Source organism: Neolamprologus brichardi, chromosome 3 (genome assembly GCF_056152115.1).
Source record: "Neolamprologus brichardi isolate AB-2024 chromosome 3, ASM5615211v1, whole genome shotgun sequence".
In the NCBI taxonomy this organism is placed as follows: Eukaryota; Metazoa; Chordata; class Actinopteri; order Cichliformes; family Cichlidae; genus Neolamprologus; species Neolamprologus brichardi.
In genome coordinates, this window is record NC_142106.1 from 43,230,884 (window position 1) to 43,252,500 (window position 21,617).

Sequence of the window (21,617 nt, forward strand, 5' to 3'; positions counted from 1 at the left end):
CATTACTTGACTGGCAGCACCTTGGGCGTTGTGTCCTTTCTTATAATTTTCCTCCTTTTAAAGAGTACAACAGCAGCCGTGTGTGAGGCTGTTAGACCAACTAGCAGCTCATAGGATTGTGCAATAGTCATGTAACACTGTGAAAGAAACCAGCTGTCACAACTCATACAAATACCTATATACCTTCAGATTTGGTCATTTTGTGTAGTTTCCTACATGCACAAGCTCTAAGTCTCTCCAGGTTCCAGTGTCTTGCTCGAGGACACTTCACCAGGGTAGATGTTTGTGAACAAAGAGCTCTCAATCCTTCAGCTGTGGGGCTCTCTGACCACAAGACCACCCTGATGCCAGTAACACAGCTTCTTTGTCAGACTGCGAGGGCATTTCTTCAGTTTTGCCCTGAACTTCAAATGCCAGTAGTTTTATTTGAATTGAAATATAGGAATAAGACTGCTGAAATATAGAAAGCAGAAGATGAAACAACGGAAAGGTGTTTAGGAAATAAACTTTGGCCGTGATTCACCAGTAGGAAAGGTCTGTTTTTCGAGATCGGAATTTCTTTGAGAATGCGGTTTCTGTGGTGTTTGTCTGCTCTGAGTGTCTAGATGAAAGAGTGGAATGTATTTGCTTACAGTATGTTGCTTTGCTAGAATGGTGTACTGTTCTTGTGCGAGTGTATGTGCATAAAAGCCTCTAAGTCACATTTGTGTGGCACTTTTACAGTATCTTTGTTGAATCAAAACACAATCAGTAATATCTCCTTTTTAAAGATATGAAACTCATTTAAATAGGGCATTGTGAATTACTATCATTTGTTGCAATCAAATTAAAAAAAAAACAGCAATTTAATGTTACTTTGGAGAGTGCAAAGCTGATTAGGCTTTCAGTACAGATTACAGTTATAAAGAAGGATTTTAACAAAAACGTACGCTTTTTATGAAGGTAGACAAAAGGAAGTGTTTAACAAAGCCACAGTGGGCTGAATCCAACCACCAGGGGTTCACAAGCCAGTGTACTCTTAGTGTCTGTCTCAAACCCAGATAAATGTGTTGCTTCAGGAAGGGCCAAATCAAGTTAACAATGATGCTGGTGCTGTTGACCAGCAACTCTTCTACTGTTGAGCCTCTTCTAGACTTCTGCAGTGAACTTTGTAGAGGCTATGAAAGAGACCAACATCGTTGCTGGCATTTATAGTTGTGTGTGACGTATTAATTACCTTGTGGTTGTGTCCCTGTGTTTTATATTCAATGCCAGCCGGTAGAAACAGATAAAATGCTGGGACTTTTTTTGTTGTCGTGTTTTTTTTCAGGGGTAAACATTTTTTATTTTTAGTGGATTTCCTCACGTCCATTCCTACAGCTTCAGCAATTTATTTCCAGCAATTTCCAGCTGGCATTCATGAGTCCTTATATTGATGTGCACCTCCCTAGTGAAGACAAAAAAAGAGGGGGAAGGCATGTTCGGATGATGGATTGTTTACGGCTACTGTAGTCAGGAGCAGAGATGGGCATCTGATTACTTAACGAGTAAAGTAAGGGATTACTATTGCAAAAACGGTAATTAGATTACCGTTACTTTCCCGTAGGAACGCTGCGTTACTGTGTTACTAAAACCGTGATTTTTTTGCAAGAATGTCTCATGACAGTGATGTAAGCGAGTGCGACGTTCGTGACAACAGCTGTGCGCCGATTAACAATGGATGATATATCGAGTGCAGGAGAGAGTATGAGCGTGCAGCGTTTAAAGCGTGGAAGTACTGACCTTACTTGAATTTGATTCCATAAAAGGTGACAAAAACATTAGCGTCCGTTGTGCGTGGGAAGAAAACGTCTTTTTACAGCAGAAAAAAAAAAACCTAAACAAGCACCGAGTGCGCTATGGCGTAATGGGAAATTCACAGAGAAACTCGCGGATTCTTCAACTGACCGCTGCAGCACACCTGCACCAGGGTAAACCTCCGCCTACCCCACTCCTGCTTTACAGGTGAAAATAGAGCAACAGGACCGCTAGTCTTTGACTTTATTTATTTTCTGCTGTGTTTTACTTGCATCTATTTGAAAGAGTGAGTGTAAACACAAAAAATATATATATTTTATGTGCCGGAATGTGCAGAAAACAGGTTTAAATGTTAAACTAATTTATTCCAGTCAGTGAATGTTGCATATAATTAAATTTTTGCTTGATGCATAAAGTTAAAAGATTAAAACTGATAAAAAAAGTTTTAAAAAAAGAGGCTTTTCCATTTGATTACATTTAGTATGATGGATTATGAAGAAAAAGTAGAATTGGGCTGAAAGATCTATCGCTTTATCACCTATTCAGGTTGTAAATCGTGTTTTTAAAAAGTAACTAAGTAACTAAGTAATTAATTACTTTTGAAAATAAGTAATCAGTAAAGTAACAGGATTACTTTTTTGGGGGAAGTAATCAGTAATTAGTTACTGATTACTTTTTTCAAGTAACTTGACCAACACTGGTCAGGAGCCTCGTGGAGTAATCTGGGTCTAAACTCTGCTTCAGGTTCCAAAGTCAAACGAACACTGCGGCATCACTGAGAGTAAAAAGCTGTCTAAATTCTTTCATTTTTAATAAAATGATCAGCGTTGTTGCTTTACCAGATGTAACAATTAAGTTTAACATCCAGCTATCCATGAAAACAGAATTTATTAAATTTAACAGAGTTAGACGTTAGCAGAAAGTTAGCTCGCTAGTTTCCACCTAAACATGATATAGCATGTTCTGACTGAGAGAGTTCTGAAAAAATTAAAACGTACAGCTCTGCTATAATTTCCAAAATAAATGAACACAGAAAACTAAACAGCAGTGACTTTTGTAGGGTTACTGAAGTTTGGCTAGCTGGTATATAATGTTGTGCTACGTGATTGCTAGCGATACAGCTATGTTAGCATAACATAAACAGTGAAGCTGGAGGATGAATGCTAACTTTTTTTCACTCGATAAAAGTTAACCTGAGGATTCCTGATGGTTAGAGACAAATGCAGGATGCTGTAAATGGACCAAACTTCAGTCAGGAGAACAACTGAGATAATCCATCCACAATACAAGGTTAGTCATTAATATACTGCAACAACATGGGAATAGAGCAGTTGTGAGAGAATTCAGCATTAATGAATCAATGGTACAGAAGTGGAGGAAGCAAGAGGAATTAGTGGAGTCTGACTTATCTGACTGTTTTGTTTCGCCTTAATACATTTTATAATCTGGTTCGCCTTATGGTCCGAAAATACGTTAGGGATTCTGACCGGTAAGATACCGACAGGAGGAAAAGCTAAAGGCCACAGAGATTTGCAGTTCATGGATGTAGTATGGACGCTTTTCAAATGTTGCCATTCTTATTTTTTTCACTCTTTCAAAGTAAAATTTGGAAGTAATCCAATCCTTGTCGTAGCTTTCTTACTACTACCTCGTGCACATCAAAGGAATACTAAGCTTGACAAGCATACCATGCTGAGTACCCGCAAATTATAACTGGACAATTGCTGCTCATGCGAGATGTTTACCAAACTGTCACTTTGATACCATTACTCTGCAGAACAGAAGATTACGCTTGTCTTCAAACAATTTGCATGGAGAGAGAAAAATAATAAGTATTCAGACATAATGATGGGATCCTTCTAAAGCAGCTGGGGATCAAATTTAGAGGCAAAGCTTTTTTAATTGAACACAACCTACTTTATTTCCTGCGGCCTTCGGTTGTGTGTATGCATAATGGTGTGTGTCTGTAGCGGAGGTGGTGGGGGACATCGGGGGAGCTGTTTGCGTGACAAGCGGAGGCATTACAAAACTTCAGCTCGTCTGCGACAACAAAGGCTGCAGTGGCTTTATCCACTCAGGAATATTAACAAGTTAATCATCTGAAATTAATGCTGTTATATCCTCCAGCCAAACACATAATGTGTACAACACGTCCCCCCACTGTGCAACCAAGCCATTTTCTAACCGTTTCCCTCTCTCATTCTTTCCATCAGCTCTGCATTTGCAGATTGCAGCTGCACTTGTCATCAGGCCTGTTATTAACTGTAACATTTTTCTCACTCTGAGACGCCGGGAATGTTATAGAAAGTGAAAGATAGGAGGAGGTAGGGGCAGACGGAGGGGGGTGGGGGGACAAAAGATGAGTGGGATTCAGGTGGCAAAAGGGGAGCGAGACTGAGTCAGACAGAGAGCTGTGGAAGGAGGGAGAGGGAGAGGGGCACTGCGAGGAATCCCGAGGCACTGAGGAGAAACTGCTGGCATCAGTACTGTAAAATCATGGATTTTCTACTGATAATTCCTCTTCGGCTGAGGTTTAATTACTCTCCACTGGAGCTTTCTATCCGCCTCCAGATCAGGCCACACAGAGAAAAGCTTTTGCATCCAATCAAACAGCTTGACCTTTTAACCCTTCGTCTCTTTTCTAATCATGACGTGACATTTCGGGTCTGTCAGGTGCACGCCATCCCTGCACTCTGTGCAGCTCTCCTCCTCCGGGTGCTAAGGTGCTACACTACATTAATCACAGTGACATTGTAATCACAGCACTTTTTTTTTTTTTTACCCTGATTTGGTATGCAGATTCCTCGGTATATTCCTTTGATTTAAAGTATTTCTCTATCCCCACTTCTCTTCGACTCTACTCTTATCCTTGACCTTCACTCATTCCCATGGTAAATGCGTCTTACTCGAGGATTGTTTCGTTGGTAAGTCAAGTGGGCCAATCCTTGGGTTTTAAGTTGTGCATCAGCAGCGAAGCTTTTCAAAATCTAATTTAGGGGATTATCTCTCTATTGATTTCACTTAAAACTGATTCTTTTCTCTTTCCTTCCTTCTGCTGCTGTGATAAAGTGCCAGGCAAGGAGGCTTGTGTGTTTCTGTGTGTGCGACGCTTGCAGCTTTTCTTCCCTGCACGGAGCCGAAGAGGAGGCTCAGCTGTCTCACTTGGCAACACACGGAGAGCACGCAAGACTGCGCGTGTTCGCCGTTTCTGCACGCGCGCCTGAGTCGTTCGAACTTTTGGTGCCTGTCTGCATCTGTCTGTGTGTGTTCATGCAGGACACACGCACACGGCTATCATCCTCCATGGCATTAATATTCATCTGTGTGTGCATTGAGCAGAACAGATTAGCAGGAGTAATGATGAGCATGTAATGATAAGGAGACCATAGCAGTCTCGATAGTCTAAACAGGCTTACTTTAAACCAGACTGGAAAGAAGCGAGCAAACTCATTACAGCTTAACAGCCATTAGATTAGCATTAGTTCCTCTTTGAAGAGAATATTGCTGCTGGTTTCCCCTGCATTAGCAACAACAGTAAGCTATTCACGGAGCGCTATTACTACTGGTTTGGCATTAAAATTAGCAATATGTTGGCAGCCGCTGTGTTCTTTAGTGTTAGCCATTTCCTGGTCGGTTCCTTCAGATGAGAAATACCTACTAACCATCCACGAAGTCTACATGTGGAACTAATCGACTAAACCACCGGCATAATTTCTGATTTTAAGGCTATAGCAACATAACAGCACAGCTGTAATGGAGCTACATGTGGTATATATAAGTGGTCTAAGCTCTAAGTAACAGCCTTGCTATGACGCTTCAAACACAGCAGCGTGTCCCTACAGTATCCTCTAAATATATCTTTTTTAAATTTCTGTTTGTGTGAACTCAATCTCATTTTTAACAAATAACTAGAGTAACATGAGTTTTTCCTGCCCCTGCTATATTCCCCCCACAGTGAACTAAACTTGCTTATGGTCACTTACAGTAGATAAAATAGCAACTGTGTCTCTCTTGTTAGGTTTTGTATGTTCCGTAATTGATTTCAAGTACAAATTGGTTCGATAAACCCTCACACTGGTGTATTCACTTACCGTGGCCTTTTAGACAGCATTGCTCTGAGTTGAGCTCAGGTGCTGGCTCTTCCTAACAAGTAGATCAAACCTGTGTTTAAAAAGGTTGTCTGGTTCTTGTCTGGTGTATTGGGTAATCATCGTCGGGTCCTGGATGTTACTTTGACATGTATCTGAACATTGTTGCAGACACTATGGCTATCACTGATGGCAGCAGCCTCCCTCAGCAGGTTAAGCTAGACACTCCTTTAAGTTGTTCTGGTCTAAGAGGAACCTTGGCAATCTTATTAAGGTGACTGTAACACTTTGGTTTATCAGCATAAGTGAAATCCCCATCATAGGTTATTTGTAAGAGCATCATTCCTCTGTCATAGTGTTCAGGTATTATGCAGTGCGGCCTACTAAAACACTGACTTACTGCTAAAATGTGCTACGACAGGGATTTTTTGGGATTTAAATAAAGCAAAGAAAAAAAACCCTGAAACTGCTGAACCAGGTCTCATTTGAAAACACTTCAAAATTCTGTTTATCACTTCCAGTAAACACCATTTGCGTTTCCAAGCAGGTTATGCTCAAGGTTTATAAGATTACTACCTGCTGGACTGCATATGAACGGAGCGAAGTGAAAGTGACAAAATGCGGTGCTGACTGCAGCTGTGCCATCGATAAGAAGTCTTAGCAGATTGCCCCCGACTGAATGTTTACTTCTTCCCAAACCTTCTTTGTACTTGGCCTCAGTTACGCTGACAGGTTGTCATGGCAGAGGCAATGACAAGTGTCTTTCAGGATCAATGCCAGTGTGCGACGGTGAGGTTGTGTTTGTGTAGGTGGGCTCAGTCTGTGTGTGTGTGGGGGGGGATTGCTTGTAATCTACTCACACACATCACAGATCAAAGTGCAAAGGCAGCTGCCTGGTCACCTAGACTTAGGCCACCCTGGTGGCACATCGAGCCCTGTAGGGGCTTTAAAACGCACACACTGACACAAACCCACATCCGGATGAAGCGAATTTTGTACAAGAGAGAAAGACGCTAACGGTTGCCATAGAAATGTTCCACGGGGCTAGAAGGAGCCAGGGGGAAATAGAGGAGGAGGAAGAGGGGTATAGAGAGGGGTGATGGAGAATGAAATCAGCTCTGTCAATAGGTTGCCAAGCAACGCTCAACACTAACGAAGCTGGGTTTGATAACTTGTTGATAACACCGATGGGAGAACGTGTGTGCGCGTGTGTGTGCGCGTGTGTGTGTGTTATTAGCAGAGGCAGTGAAGGAGCCCCTGCTGAGACGAGCCCAGAGCAGAGATAAGGGGACAGACCTTCTATTACAGGCAGGGTTAGCAGGCCTCAGGAACTCACTCTCTCTCACACACACACACACACACACACACACACACACACACACACACACACACACAGGCAGAACAAAAGCTCTCAGCCAGACCCTCACACAATAATGAATCACACAACGGGACAAAAAGAGTGGTGCTTAAACATTTTTGTTTGTTTTTTTTATTCAACCTTTTTTTTTTCCAAACCAGGAATGTACTAGTTTTTTCCTCTCTTTAGAGGTGTGTTGGAGGGGCGGTAGGGGAGAGGGGGGGGGGGGGGGGGGGGGGTTGGTGAGGGGAATGTGGAAGAAAAGGGAGCGGGGCTCAGGGGTCGCTGTGATGAGTAAGACAAGGAGGGCAAAGGAGGAGAGAGGAAGAGGAGGAGGAGAGGACACGCACACACAAAAAAAACCCCTTCTCACATGGAGGTGTCCCAAATACAAAGTCTCAACACGTCACATATGAGCCACCTTTGCTCCGTGGCCTCCGCTCGCTGGCTATTGGCACAAAGAAACACACATACTCACACACATTTACACACACACACACACACACGTACACTTTCACCAGCGGAGAGGTGAGGGAGCTAAGCAGTGGCTGCTTATTTTTTTTAATTATTATTATTATTATTATTTTCCCCCCCTTCTCACCCCGGTTCCATAGAAACAGCGTTTTCTTCTTTCTCTTTTCAAAACAACCAATGGCGGCTGTGTCCATGTTGTTTTTTTTTTATCTCCTGGTTTTTTTTTCTAGAAAAGCCAACACGTCGAGTCGACCAGTCAAACACAAACGGTGAGAGCCAGAGACACAACTTTGAAATAACATCGACATGAAAACCAAACAATAATAATAATAAAAAAAAAAAAAGGAGAAGAAGGAAAAAGTCCAAGAGATACTTGACATTCTGCTGAGAGGGAGCGGGAGAGGGAGCGCAGCGGGCTGAAAACAGGCCAGCGGCTTCCTCGTCGGAGTCGACGGCGTGAAAGTCCGCAAAGTTTACTTCCCCCCCCCACCCCGCCCCGCCCTCGTGGACACAAAAAAAATAAAACAATGAGTCGCAGAAGCTGCTGAAGGGAGAGTAACAGACACTTCATTTGGCTTGGAGGATACTTTTAGGTATTCTGAGCATGTTTCAACTTTAAACAGACATCGACTTAACAGCGTACATAAAGAAAAACACAGCACATGTTGGCAGTTGTACAAAAAGAAGAACTTGAGTCATTTCATCTTTGTCATCAATTTTCATACAGTCAAATACAAACTCCTCCACTGGGTTAAAAAAAAACAAAAACGAAAAAACGAAACATATCCGAACATCATCGTGTGCCCAACAAAGTCAGTTTAAGACGAGTGTGACACTTAAGCGTGAAACGTATCTCATTGTATGACGTCAGGTACAAAAACACGGCTGAGAAATGTCAGAAGGTCCAGATTAAACACTGGCTTCACACAGAAAAACATGGCTACAGCATTGGAGGCTTTGCGTGTATGTGTGTGTGTGTGTGTGTTTGAAAAAAGCTCTCCACTGCCATCCAGTTTACACATAAGCCATAAGCATGTTTGAGCAACACAAAATAGCTTTATTAGTATGCACATGTGAACACATTGCACCTCTGAACACAGCGATGTTATTGCCCTCTGAGGTCGAGGTGCTGGGCACTGGTGTGTTTGTGCGCGAGAGAGAGAGAGAGAGAGAGAGACAGTGTGAGTGTGTATGTGTGTGTTTGTGAAAGCGTGGGAGCATCTAAAAGCAGAGGAGGAGAAAACACACACAGTCGCTCTGTTCATCCCTCCCGTGTCCGTTGGGTCAGTCTTAATCACAGAAACACAGAGTCATATGAAAGTAATCAGCATTTTTGTTGAGCGCGCGTGTGTGTGTGTGTGTGTGCAAGTGTGTGTGTTGGGAGTGCAAGCGGGTGTGAGAGACAATGTACGCCATTCAATGCAATCAAGAGGCATTTGTGACAGTCATTAAAAGGTGTGAAATTTGCGTTAGGTTGTGTTGGGAGGGCGTCAGAGTGTGTCAGAGAGAAGTGGGATTTTCTTTTGCGTGTGTGCGCGTGAGCGTGTGTGATACACAGAGATGCATTTCAACACAAATTTTGGCGGAAAAGAGGAACAAATCCAAAATGCGAGTCACAGTAGGTGTGTGTGTTTGTGTGTGTGGGGGTGTGTGCGTGATGAGATCTCTCTTTGTCGTGGTTAAGAGTTCAACTCCTCCAAAAAAAATCCATTTTTGGCTGTAGGTCCGTCACCTCCATACGGGAGACTCTCCATTTAAAGAAGAGGTTTCTCTGCTTCACCGGCCACTCTTCCATCCCTCCTTTCCTCGGGATCCTTCATCTCGCGCTCCTGCCTCTCCCGTCCTCTTCTCCCCTCAGCCTCTTTTTCTTAAGTGTGCAATTCCTTCAGTCTTTCCCTCCCTCCCTCCCCACTAGCTTTCTTTTTTTTTTTTTTAAGCTTCTGCATTCAGACGCCGCTTTTCTCCTCCACCCCAGGCAGCTCTCCTCTCTCTCTCTCTCACCCCTGTTCTTCCTTTATTCTTCTTCCCCACCATCCCCACCCCTAACTTCTTTTCACTTCCGAAAAAAATAAAAAAAAAAAACATTTGAAAGGAAAAGAAAAAACTTTCATAGATGGTTCTACCTCAACACTTCCACAAACGAGGTCTAAACTTCAAAACTACGGCATAGTACAAGGAGCTATAAAAATATACACAGAGTTCAGAGACCCTAGAGGGAAGGAGGGAAAGGAGGAGGAAGGAGGGAGGGAGTGAATGAGAGAGGGAAGAGAGGAAGAGAGAAACGACCTCTGTTCACCGGAAAAATTAAACAAAAAACAAAAAAAGGGATTAAATTAATATACAAAGGGGAGGTGGGGGTGGGTGGAGGGTAAACAAGGTCATTCTAAGTTGTGAAAAAGAAAAATAGATAAAAACAAAAAAAAATGTCTAGCAACAGAAGTGTAGTTTAAACAGAGTGGGTAAAACAAAACAATAGAAAACGGAAAAAAAAAACATCTAGAAATTATTTACTGGATATTCATATATATAATCTATAAGTGTCAATAGCGATAAAAAATCTCACTTTTTTTGATATTCGCTCACTATTTTGTGTTTTGGTATTTAAGACAAGTCTAAAGAACGCACGCATTCGCACAGTCACCCTCGCACAAAGCGTGCGCACGCACACGCACACGCACACGCACACGGACTAAACCCCACGCGCGCATATGCAAACTTGCCGTACTTGAAGCACACTAACTGCACGCACACGTCTAATGTGGAGCAGCAGCACCGCCATGATTATTGACCGAGTTCGTAGCTCGCTCTCACAGTCACACGCATTATTAAAATATACAAGATTCTGAGAGTCACCGATTGGTCAGACCTTGCGTAGAGGCCCTGGCTCGGTCATGTGACCGCCGCTCGGACGGTGCTGATCGGGCGAGTCCGAGGCCCCCCTCTTCCCCCAGCGTTTTCTCAGGAGAAACAAACACGTACAAACTAGCATCCTATTATTGAGTTAGTGGTAGGGGCCGGACTCTGATTGGCTGATGGAGTTCTGCGGTGCTAAGTGGGGGTCAGGGGAGTCGTTTTTCTTGCTGTTCTTGTCCTTTGCGTTCTCCTTTTTCCTTTTTACTTCTTCAAAACATTACATTTCCCAACGGCAGGTCCCTACCCCTTTAAAAAAAAAAAACTGTGTGTGCTGCACATGCACACTGGCGTTTAGGGGAGGACTCTTCAATTCAGCATGTGTGGGGGGGCTCATTTAGCTCTGAGTTAACAAGAAGGGGGGGCACTCAGAGCCTATTGCCTATTCGCGAGGGCCTTGTTAACAAAGGCTATGCACGGTTACGACATTGCCCTTTACACACACTTGGTTGTGTGAGAATGGGGTGGGGAGGCTTACTCGGCTAGAAACACAACTGTGGCCAGGGGTGCAGGCTCACAGGGTAGTGAGTTGGGGGTGTCGGGGGGTCGGAGGGGCAATACTGGCAGTATTGAGGGGATCAGGGTTGGAGCTGTGATGGAAAGCTTTGCTGTGGCTTCATTTGGAGCAGGGATGTGGGGAGGAGGGATTGGTCGGTAATGGGTGGAGGGAGGCGGGTGCGTCCAGTTGGCCGGAGCAAAGGCCACCTCATACTTTGTAGTAGATGTTGGCTGGGCTCTGAGGCGGCATCTCCTGGACAATGTAGACAGGGTGTCCGTAGTCCCCGCTCACCTTCTCGTAGTGCGGGCAGTAGGCCGAGTCTGACGTCCGCAGAGGGATGATGATGTCGCTGGGCTCGGAGCCGTTGTTGTTGGAGCTGGTGATGCCCCCGCCGCCTCCCCGTTTGGGGCTGGTGAGGGAGGACAGCGACAGCGGAGGGTGGTGGGTGTCCGAGTGCTTGGCGTGCCGCCTCCTGTAGCACACGACGCAGATCACGGCGGTGACCAGCAGGAGAAAGGCAGAGCCTCCCGCGGCGCCGGCGATGAGAGCGATGTTGGAGGGTTGGAGAGGCCCGTTCTCACCTCTGCCTTCTTCCCCGAAGGGTCCCCGAGGCTGGCTGGAGTTCCCCGTGCCGCCTGAAACGAATCACAGAACAATCTTTACTTCCGGTAGCACAAGCTGCTCCCGGCGTCGCACAATTCATCACGACCAATGCACCGGAGCAAAAACACGGCTTGCTCTCACAACTTGCGTTTTCACGAGCTTTTAAATAAACATACCATTCCTTATGGCTCTGTACCACAATAGCATGAGTAATGACGATGGTTGAGCCCAAACTAGCAGGCATAAACCAGTGGAATGCAGCAACTCTCACAGAAGCTTATATGTGGTCTCTTTATTGAAGTGATGGAGTGGACAGCAGTCGCCATAAAGCAGCGAGGAATGTCCGCAGTGAGTGCGAGTGTACTGCGCAGTATATACTCTTGCGGACAGCCTGGCTGAGCCGCAGTGTGTATCAAGGTAATACACTCTATTTCCCTAACCTTAACAACTGTATTTACTTAGCATTACAGCCAGCCACATGAAGAGATCCTCCCCCCTCCGCTGCCACCACCAGACCACACACTCGGCCTGCCCGCTGGCCTCCCTGCCCGCCCGTCTGTCTTTTTTATCTGTCTGTCTGTTTATCAAACTGTCTGTCACACTCGGGTCCCGTTGCTCCCTCTGTCTGCCCCGCGTCTCGCCTGAAACCTAAGATCTTCACAGCCTCGGAGCTCGCTGCCTTGCCCGCGGGAGGTCGGGTCAGAACTCAGCAGGTGAATGATGGTGTGGAGGTGTGCGAGTGTGCGTGTGCATTTATAAAAACAGGGCTGATACGGACTGCTTTGGCACCGGGCATGTGTATGTGAGTTGCGAACTGGTTAAGGCAGGTAATGTGAGTCTTTGCTATATAGGGCCTCTGGATTGGTCTATCATTATTCTTGGCACACATCCCTCTCTGTTCTCCCCGTCTGTCTCTCTCCGGCGTCTCCTCCGTTTCCTCGCCCTCCCCTCGCTCCGTGGTTCTTTCTATCTTCGGGTTATTGTAGCCGTAATGACCCACCTTGCTCTGAGCTCAGCACCTTGCAGCACAAACACACACAAAGGCGCACACACAAGCGATACTGACGTACACATCCAAGCAAACACACCTCATCCCTTTTCCTCCCCCCTGCTGCGAGACCCCCTGCCGCGCTGGACTGACTGGGAGCAGAGCACTAATGCCAGAAGTCGATTACACTCCCTGCTCCTCCTTCCTTTTTCTTCCTCCCACCATTAACCCAACATCCCTCATTCTCCGTCTCCATTATGACTGCCGCCTCTCACCTGCTCTCCTTATTATATCCTCTTCCTTCACCTCTCCTTCTGCACCTCTCACTCCCCATATTTTTGCACGTCTCCTTCCTTTCTTCTGTGTTAATTCTTTTTTTTCTAAATCAAACAAGTTCAGACTCCGAGGCCTTATTTTCCTTTTTTGCTTCCATCTATTTCATATCATTAGCGGATTCCACCTCGGAGAGAAACACGCAACAGGTCAGAAATGAAAGAACGGGTCAAGGTGTCGTATCATCCTTGCTTCTGAGCCAGCTGTCACATTTCAGAGAGGAGTAATTGGTCTCATATTCGGTTTTTTAACATATTTTTGGAGCTGTTTTCGAACACTCGCCACATTAGTTATGTTTCCACCGGGCTGACGCACAAATGCAAATTTCAGGCATTTTGTCAAAATAAAGTGTGAATGAGCGCGTGCTTCCATCAGAAACCTTTTATATGAATACATTCAAGAGGATGTGACAAAATTACATAATTCCTAGAGCAGCGGTAACTCATGCATTATGGCATCTCATTGCTGCTCCCCACATAAAATGCTCTTCTTTTTTTAAAAAAAACAGAATTAATTTGTCTCTTTCGATCCATTTGTACTTGGAGGATGTGCGCCAGAGCCCTTCGTATAGAATCACATCAGGAAATTTGAGGTGTCGCAAAAAAAGAGAAAAGCAGGTGAAAGGAAAAAGCGAAAGCTTGCGGCTTGGCAACGGGAGCGGAAATTCAAATCATGTCCTTGTCGTAATCAGTGGCTTAGATGGGTGCACATTAGGACTGTAATGCAAAGCTATAATCTGAATTTTTACTCGTATTTTGTTTATTTCGTGCAAATAACCGGAATGGGTGAGTCTCAGCTTCTCTCTGCTTTGCAAAACAAATTTGATAAAAATAGAAAAAGTTGGGATGCTGTGTTAAATGTAAATAGAAACAGAATATATTGTTTTGCAAGTCAGTCAAACAATATGATATTATATGAAAATGCCATCTATCCATCTATTATCTTCCACTCGTGTAATTCACGGTTGTGGGGGAGGAGCCTATCCGAGTTACTGGGGGTGAAATGCGCAACGTATCAAATACTGAAACTGATTAATCTCATTTAAAAAAATAAAAATTGCTCATAGTGAATTGGATGCCAGTAAAACATTTACAACAAGTCAAACAGGAGCACGTTCCCCACACTGTCCACATCATTTCACAGTCTGGGAATCCTCTGGGTTTCCCATTCTCACATGACATCGAATTATTTTCGGTAAATTTAACTTTTTTACTCCAATGAGCAGAATGTGGGATGGCCTTGTTGTGAAAAAAAACAAAATCAAAAAATGGTGATGTTGCTCAGAGCTGACGGAGCCTACACAGATGTGCAAGTTACCCCGTCCATTTGCACTAATTCTCCTCATATCATCAGGGATCTGATAACACGCGCTCCTCTTTAGCCTAAAGGCATCATCAACGTCAAAAACAATGGTCGCCCTTTGAGCGATCAGATCACAGTTTCTCAACACCTTAATCCACCTTAAGTGGGCTCAGGCTGAGAGAAGGTGTATTTTTCCCTTTGTACAGTACTTGAACTCCCATTCGTGGGTGCAGCGATGCCTCGTCTGTCGCTAAATGCCTAACAAGCATGATCGTTCCACATTGTTCTTTGCACCGAGAAACCTCTCTGGATGTTTTCATATTGTAAACCACACATGATTAAATCTCTCTAGAAATAGTCTTACCCCTCTTCTATCCTGTCTTCCTCACCCTCACCTCCAACCAGTGATGGCAGATGGCTACCTCTCCTTGAATCTGGCTCTACAGGTTTCTTCCTGTTAAAAGGGAGTTTTTCCTCCCCGCTGTCGCCAATTGCTTACACACAGGGGGTCGTCTGATTGTTGGGTTTTACTCTGCATTATTGTAGCATCAGCACTCAGTGGACTGCTGTTGTGATTTGGTGCTATATAAATATAACTGAACTAGATCGTTGTTTTCACACCAACCATGATACTGACCTTTTTTTTTCAAGGTAGATGCTCCATGAGGTGTTTACTGTTACACAACTGTTCCTGTTTTTTTATGCCTTGTTTTTTCCAAACATGTTGCCGGCTTCAATTTCAAAATTAGCATTTTTTTTTAAATCTGTTGTCCTCTTACTACTTTCACATACAAAATTTTTTTTTTTTTTTTGAACATTTCAGCACTTTGCATCAACAAGAATCATGATTCATTTGGTTCCTCTTCAAACTACCTAGAAAATAATGATTTTAAGTCTCCTGTTCTCTGACTTGGAATCCATTTATAGACGTTTATCCTCAGCGGACATCCGTAATGAGTGATGGTTTTGATTCGAGTGAGTTGACATGAAAAAAAAAAAAAATCCTTTCGTATCTATTCAGAGAGCATTTCTTGTTCACATCCCAATAATGTATTTCTATTTGTTTACATCCCAAGAGAGCCACGCAAACACAATGAGAAACTGTGAATAAGCAACAGTATTCCAATTATTAGCTGAGATGATTTCGAGTGTATTCACACGAGGATTAGAAATTCTGGCATAACTGCTGTGTCGAATGTCATAACAATCATTTTTAGATACGCGGTTAAGTGCGTGTTAATATGTCCTTGCCTGAAAGTCAAAAATGTGTAAAATCCCTCTTAGGTGTGCGATTAAATCATCCTCGCCGTCGTGCTTCGCCGCTCTCATTCGAGCACAAACAATGCATACTATTATTGCTGATTCACACATACAGTTCTCACCTATGTGAGGTATGGACAAGTGATTGGGAAATGTGTGAATGGTTCAATTCCCACATCTGGTATAGTACGCAAATTCGCCCAAAAAAGAAAAAAAAGAGAGAGAAGGAGAAATGAACACAGCTGAGAGTGAATCGTGTTCTTTCCCCTTCACTGAATAACTTTGAGGTGGAGCATGAATCTTGCCTCTCTCCATTTTCATCTCCTTGTTCTCTTCCCCTCTTTGCTTTTCAATTATTCTTTTCTTTCTCCTCCTTATGAGCCTCCCATTTCTACCCACTCCGTTCTATCACTCCCCTGCCTCCTCTTCTCTCTTCACTCCGTCTCTCATTCTTTCTAGACAGAAGTACGGCGCACACTACCCCCCTCACCCCCAAACTAATGACAATAATAACTCTGAAATGTCGTCGCTGCTCTCTCTCCTTCTGTCTCTCTTCCTCCTCTTGCCTCTTTCTTCCTCCCTCACTTTTTCTTGTCCTTCTCCCAAGGTAGCTATTAGCCATCCGTTCCCCGCCCGCAGCACTTAGCTCGAAGGGCCGGGTGCAGAGACGAGGAGGAGAGGGACAGAGAGTAGGGGGGAGAAGGAGAGAGCGAGAGAGAAATATGGAATTAAACAGAGAGATCCGCAGATGTCACCGCTGCACATTCTCCATCTGTCGCCTCCACCCTCCCCTCTCCCTGCTGCTTTTCTTTTTTATCTAGCAGTCTTTGCTTATTCCCTCCATCCATTTTGTGGATGGATCTGCTGTGGATTATCTCTATTTGATTTCCTGCTTACCTGGGTTTTTGCTGGTGGTGCGTCCCGCTGCCGGCTCCTTCTTTGGAGGCAGTCCATATGGGCCTTGGGAGGAAAAATAAGCGAGGAATTACAGAAATACCGAGACAGCCTCCATCTTCTGCAACAGCCAAAGCTCTCTGATTTGGAACCAATAAGCGACATTAGCAAAGAGAGAGACAGCCAGCCAGAGAAATAAGAGACAGAAGAGGTTTAATAAAGGACCCCCTTCCCTTCCCATTATAGGGGAGCACATATTGACTGGGCTTCGACGTGCTGCGTATGAGCACTTTTCCATTTGTTTGAATGGGAAACTAAAGAGAGGTCGTTTGTTGTTTTGGCCTGAGCGAATTTACACAAGGCCATAACGGCTTGTAATCTGTAGTCGCTAAATCAGGCCATCTGTCTCGCAAGCCCTCAGTAATGGTGATGGCATTAAAGTGAGTTTATGTGACACATGCAAACACGGGCACAAGCGTGCGCACACATCTACACGCTAATGCGGCCATTGTGGGTATAAGTGCGACTCCTCGAAGCTGAAAGAGATGGTTCAGAAAATACTAATTTTGTTAGCTTCTGAGCCATCTGTCCAACAGTGGGCTGCAAGAGTTGCGCTGGGCTGTTAAATTCAAGATTTCGTGCAACATAAAGTGACCGCAAACTTACAGTTAATCAAGCGCGGCATTAAATCAGGCACCCCACAAAGTCGAGCTCAGCTGCAATCCCAGCAGGTCAGCTGATCTAAGTGCCGGCCCCCATCAGCTGATAGCTCCGCTGATACACTTCTACACGCCTAGCTGGCTGTCATATGTAGGGCTTGCTATTGAAGCTTCTTTAGCTTACTCACAATTACATCTGCAAGCTGCTTTGCAACCCACCCCCACCCCAGTTAATGTTTTTGTGCTGTGTCTGATTTAATCATTGCCGTATCTATTGTCTCTCAGCTGGGGGTCTACTTTCCAGCACGCTCTAACACACAAAGTATACACATTTGACTGACGAGCAAAAGGCTGATAATTCAATTCAATTCAATTCCACCCAGGGACACAAATTCCCAGTGGGGTTGTGTCAAGAAGGGCATCTGGTGTAAAACTCATATCAAGACGTGTTGCACTATCTGCTAAGAACTTGTGATGAATTCTGATGCGCAGTCTCAATATTAACATTAATGTGCTCTGGGATGACACCGCAACCGTCCAATAATGCTGTAGTGATGTCATAGCTTTGGGACTGGGAAATACAATAATGAGAGCTATCTACTTTACTGAAGATGGAAATAGCAACCTGCTTTTGACTATAGTAGTCCTGCCTGTACAGTGGTCAAGCACAGCCATCAACCCATATGTGCTGACATTTAGAGAAGGGTAAGGATATTGGCTGGCGGCTCCCTCTTGACAATAAACCAAACAGAGGTTCGGGGTGGTGCCGGCTGGATCAATAGAAACTGCTGTTTGGTCAGCAGGGGCTCGTAGAAGGAGGTTCGAGCTGTGTGCGTGTGAGAAAGTGTGCATGTGACAGATTCGGAGAGCAAGCAAGATATATAAAGAATAAAATACGAGGCGACAGCTCGATGTATATGTGTGGTTTTTTGCAAGTGTGGGTCCCTCGAAGCAGAGCAGAGCGCCATATCTCATCAGAGATCACCACGAGGCGGCACGCCGCTTATTTAGACGACAAACAACACAGACGTGACCTTTCAGCCACACAGCAGATAAGATGAGGAAAACAGAGGAAAAGAGTGAAAATAAGGAGAGATGGCCGGCATGCAAAGTGGAATGGGGCGGTGAAGACAGGGGAAAGGGGGAATTTGAAAGGAAAGGAGGCAAGGAGTGTTGCAGGGAGTAGTTTGAGTGAGGAAAGGAGCGAAGTGGGAAAATTATTATAAAAAAATTATTACAATTATTTAAAAAGAAAATGAAGAAGAACAAAGAAAAAGGTGTGTGTGCATCTTCTTCACAGAGCTGTGGTTTGTATGTGTGTCAAAAGGAAGGTAGCTTTTCCATCGCCTGTGTGGTGAAAAAGCCAGGGGAAATAAAGTGTGTGTGTGTGTGTGTACGTGTGTGTGTGTGTGGTGGTATTTCTATTGAGCCAAGCTGACTATGCTGATGTTACGGGCTGATAGAGCCACAACAGCGCCACTTGGCTCTTTGCTGAAGAGCACCTACAATACACACGTCCTGATAACACAGCATAGATCAAGGAAATAGAAATGGCTGGTCGTGTTTGTACGTGTGTACGTGAGGGGGGTCGTGTGAAGGACAGGTGCCTATTATGTGTAGAAGTGTGCAGGCCAGTGAAAATGCTTAAATTAGCCTTTTTTTCCCCCTTTGCTGCTTAAAAAAAAAACACCTCCGTGTGAGGGTCATTAGCTGTGAATATTTTCCAAACAAATTAGAAGTGTGTGCAGCTACGAGTCATTAAAAATCACTGACTGTGTGCTTTAACGCAGAATGGAGTCATTTTGTTATCATGCTGTAGCTGGCGGGACTGCTGTGCGTGTGTGTGTCTGTGCGTGTGTGTGTCTGTGTGTGTGTGTGTTCGTTTCCCGGCCGTGGACATCTCAGGTGCATGCGTGTCCGTGTCCACTTAATGTGCACATGTGAGCTGATGATTATGCAGACTGGTGCGTGCGCGCGTGTGCGTCTAAGTTTCAGCGTGTGTTTAAGTGTGTGTGTCCAGCATGAGTCAGTAGCAGTTAAAAGGCAGAGTGAGAAGGGAGTCAACAGGGCTCATTAGAGCTGACTGATCCCACACTTCTTCGCTGTTCTTACCACTTAACGAGACCTAATATGCTCAGCAAGAACACACGCATTAAGAAAGGTACGTGTGTGTGTGCGGTGTGTGTGTGTGGTGTGTGTGTGTGGTGTGCAGATTATATGGTACGTGTGTGTGTAAGGAAGAGGAAGATTAGAGAGACAGTTTAAAAGTGGAAGAGGCTGCATGCAAGATAAGGCGCACTAATGTGTGCTGCTCTGTACTGCACAGATGTGAGATGATGGGAGATGTGGAGCTAATGCTTGTTAATATCACAGTGTGTTAAGTGATTTGTGTGTGTGTGTGTGTGTGTGTGTGTGTGTGTGTGTGTGTGTGTGTGCGAGTCCATCACACATGAGATAGCTCACATGTAGAGCGGATGTGTGTGAGAGAAAGCAGCAAGAGTTGAGAGGACTTACTCTGCCCCACTTTTAGGACCACCTTCATGCCTTGCGTGGCACACACTCCACCCTTCATGCTGTCCAGGCCTTGACGCGTCCCATCTGACGTAGCTGGAAGGATGGAAACACAGAAATGTGCAATTAAAAAAAAAGGAAGAGCGTGCTATACGGACCCACTGAATATACAGCCACACAAACTCGCACTCTCTCACACAATCTATAGCCAAGACTAGCTTCTATTCATATGGTCAGCCCTTCCAGAGAGTCAGCGAGTGACATTTGCAGAGGCAGCGATTTAAAACTCCACCAGAAGCTCTGAAATGTCAAACTATGAGGCGGCAGCACTTTAATAAGTCCTCATTTAGCAGTCTGCTGGAATTCATTAACACCCCCGCTGCGGCGCATGGACTCAACCGACTGCAGTCAACTGCAATTGCTGCTCGGGCTGGAGAAATAGCGTTGGAGGGGGTGGGGAGGGGGTGCAGTTTGGAGAAGCGGAGACTGACGGATGCGGGGGGGGGGAGAAGTGATGGTAATCCAATCAAGAGCGTATATGAAATCAAATGGGAGCCCCTGAGACACAAATCAGTGTGATTTGACTCAGAGACTGGACGTGATTGGTTAGAAAAGAAACTGTGGAATGTGTTAAAGCTCCACTTGGTAATACCCCATCAATACACCAACACTATCACCGCTTATGTTTTAATTAATAGAATTAAGGGGATTTTTTTTCCATTTAAAATGAGGGAGGGGATGTGTTAATACAGGGAATGGGGGGAATTTATTATGTGTTATCAGGATGTAAAAGCTTTTCTCACGCTGGAAAAAATGCAACAGTTCAATCAGCACAATACAGCGATACAGAGTCAGATTTTAATCAGCGATGTAACGTCATGTAAATCACATTTTTTTATCTAGTGAAGCTACAAAGGAAGCTAAAGAAGGTCAAACAGTGCTGACAAAATATGCACAAGAACTGTGTGTGTGTGCGTGTGCATGCATACGTATAAAATCCTGCTCAAAGAGCTCTTTTTACTTCACTGTTCTGTTCCAACTTGTCTGTCTGTGACCCGGAAATTGATCTCACCGGTGTCTCGCTCTCAAAGGATTTTGTAGTTCCTAAAAATGTAAGTTTTGGGTAAAAAAAAGACTCAGTAGAGGAGCTATGGGCAAGGATGCGCAGGAACAAAGGCCCTTTGTGGGACCTGTGATGTATATACAATATGTGACAAACAGCTGAATTGCGAACACGATGAGAACAGGGCTCTACAAAGTGTTCCTTTGTATTCATAAGCTGTGGTTGTTGCAATTATACTTAGATAAAATGTGACATCTGCACATTTTTGTCATATTATTCCTCATTTATGTGCCTTATGCTGGTCAAAGATCGTTTTAGCATTGCAAACGCAGATAATAATGAGGCCAGTATACGCGAACGTGATCCTTATGAGCCAAAAGTTCTGCTTTCAGGCTGCTCTAAATGCTGCCCACAGCTGTCTGTTTATTAGGGGCGACAAATCAGAAGAAAGCTGGCTTTAAGGCACTAAAAAGGCTTCTTTGACACAATGAATGAACTCAGGGTCTGTCCAAGGGTGAGTTAAAAGTAAATATAATAAATTCTTAATTGCGCATCACACCAAAGAACTGCAGTAGAGTTCAAGACTAAAAATGCAAAGCTGCAAATGAACAAGATAAGTTCCTTTTAACATAAAAATGTTTCAGTGGAGATGCTTATCTGAGAGAGAAAGGGAGAAAATATGGTGCCACATTAGACTGAACTGGCATCACTTTAAAGTGACAGTTCCTGTTTTGACTCCTGTCTTGTCCTTACCTCCTCCTCCTTTACTAGCATCACAAGTGGGAGGGGCTAAGATGGCAAAAGAGGAGAGGAGGCAGGAAAGGAATCGAGAATGTAAACAAAGAGAGAGTAGCAAGTGAACGACGACTAGCCTCCAGGTCACCGAAGGTGGAAAAGAAT

General features: G+C 44.4%; 1 protein-coding gene across 1 annotated transcript in view; it reads right to left on the minus strand.

The window, feature by feature from the left end:
- Positions 1–8,240: 8,240 nt before the first annotated feature.
- efnb3b (ephrin-B3b) overlaps positions 8,241–21,617 on the minus strand; it is a 90,937-nt gene continuing 77,560 nt past the window's right edge. Inside the window, exons 3-5 of the mRNA XM_006807335.3 lie at positions 19,658–19,750; positions 16,488–16,550; positions 8,241–11,739 (exon numbers count right to left, since the gene is read on the minus strand). Of these exons, the coding sequence (XP_006807398.1) occupies positions 11,312–11,739; positions 16,488–16,550; positions 19,658–19,750 (584 nt within the window). The 3' untranslated portion in view covers positions 8,241–11,311. The remainder of the gene's footprint in view (positions 11,740–16,487; positions 16,551–19,657; positions 19,751–21,617) is intronic.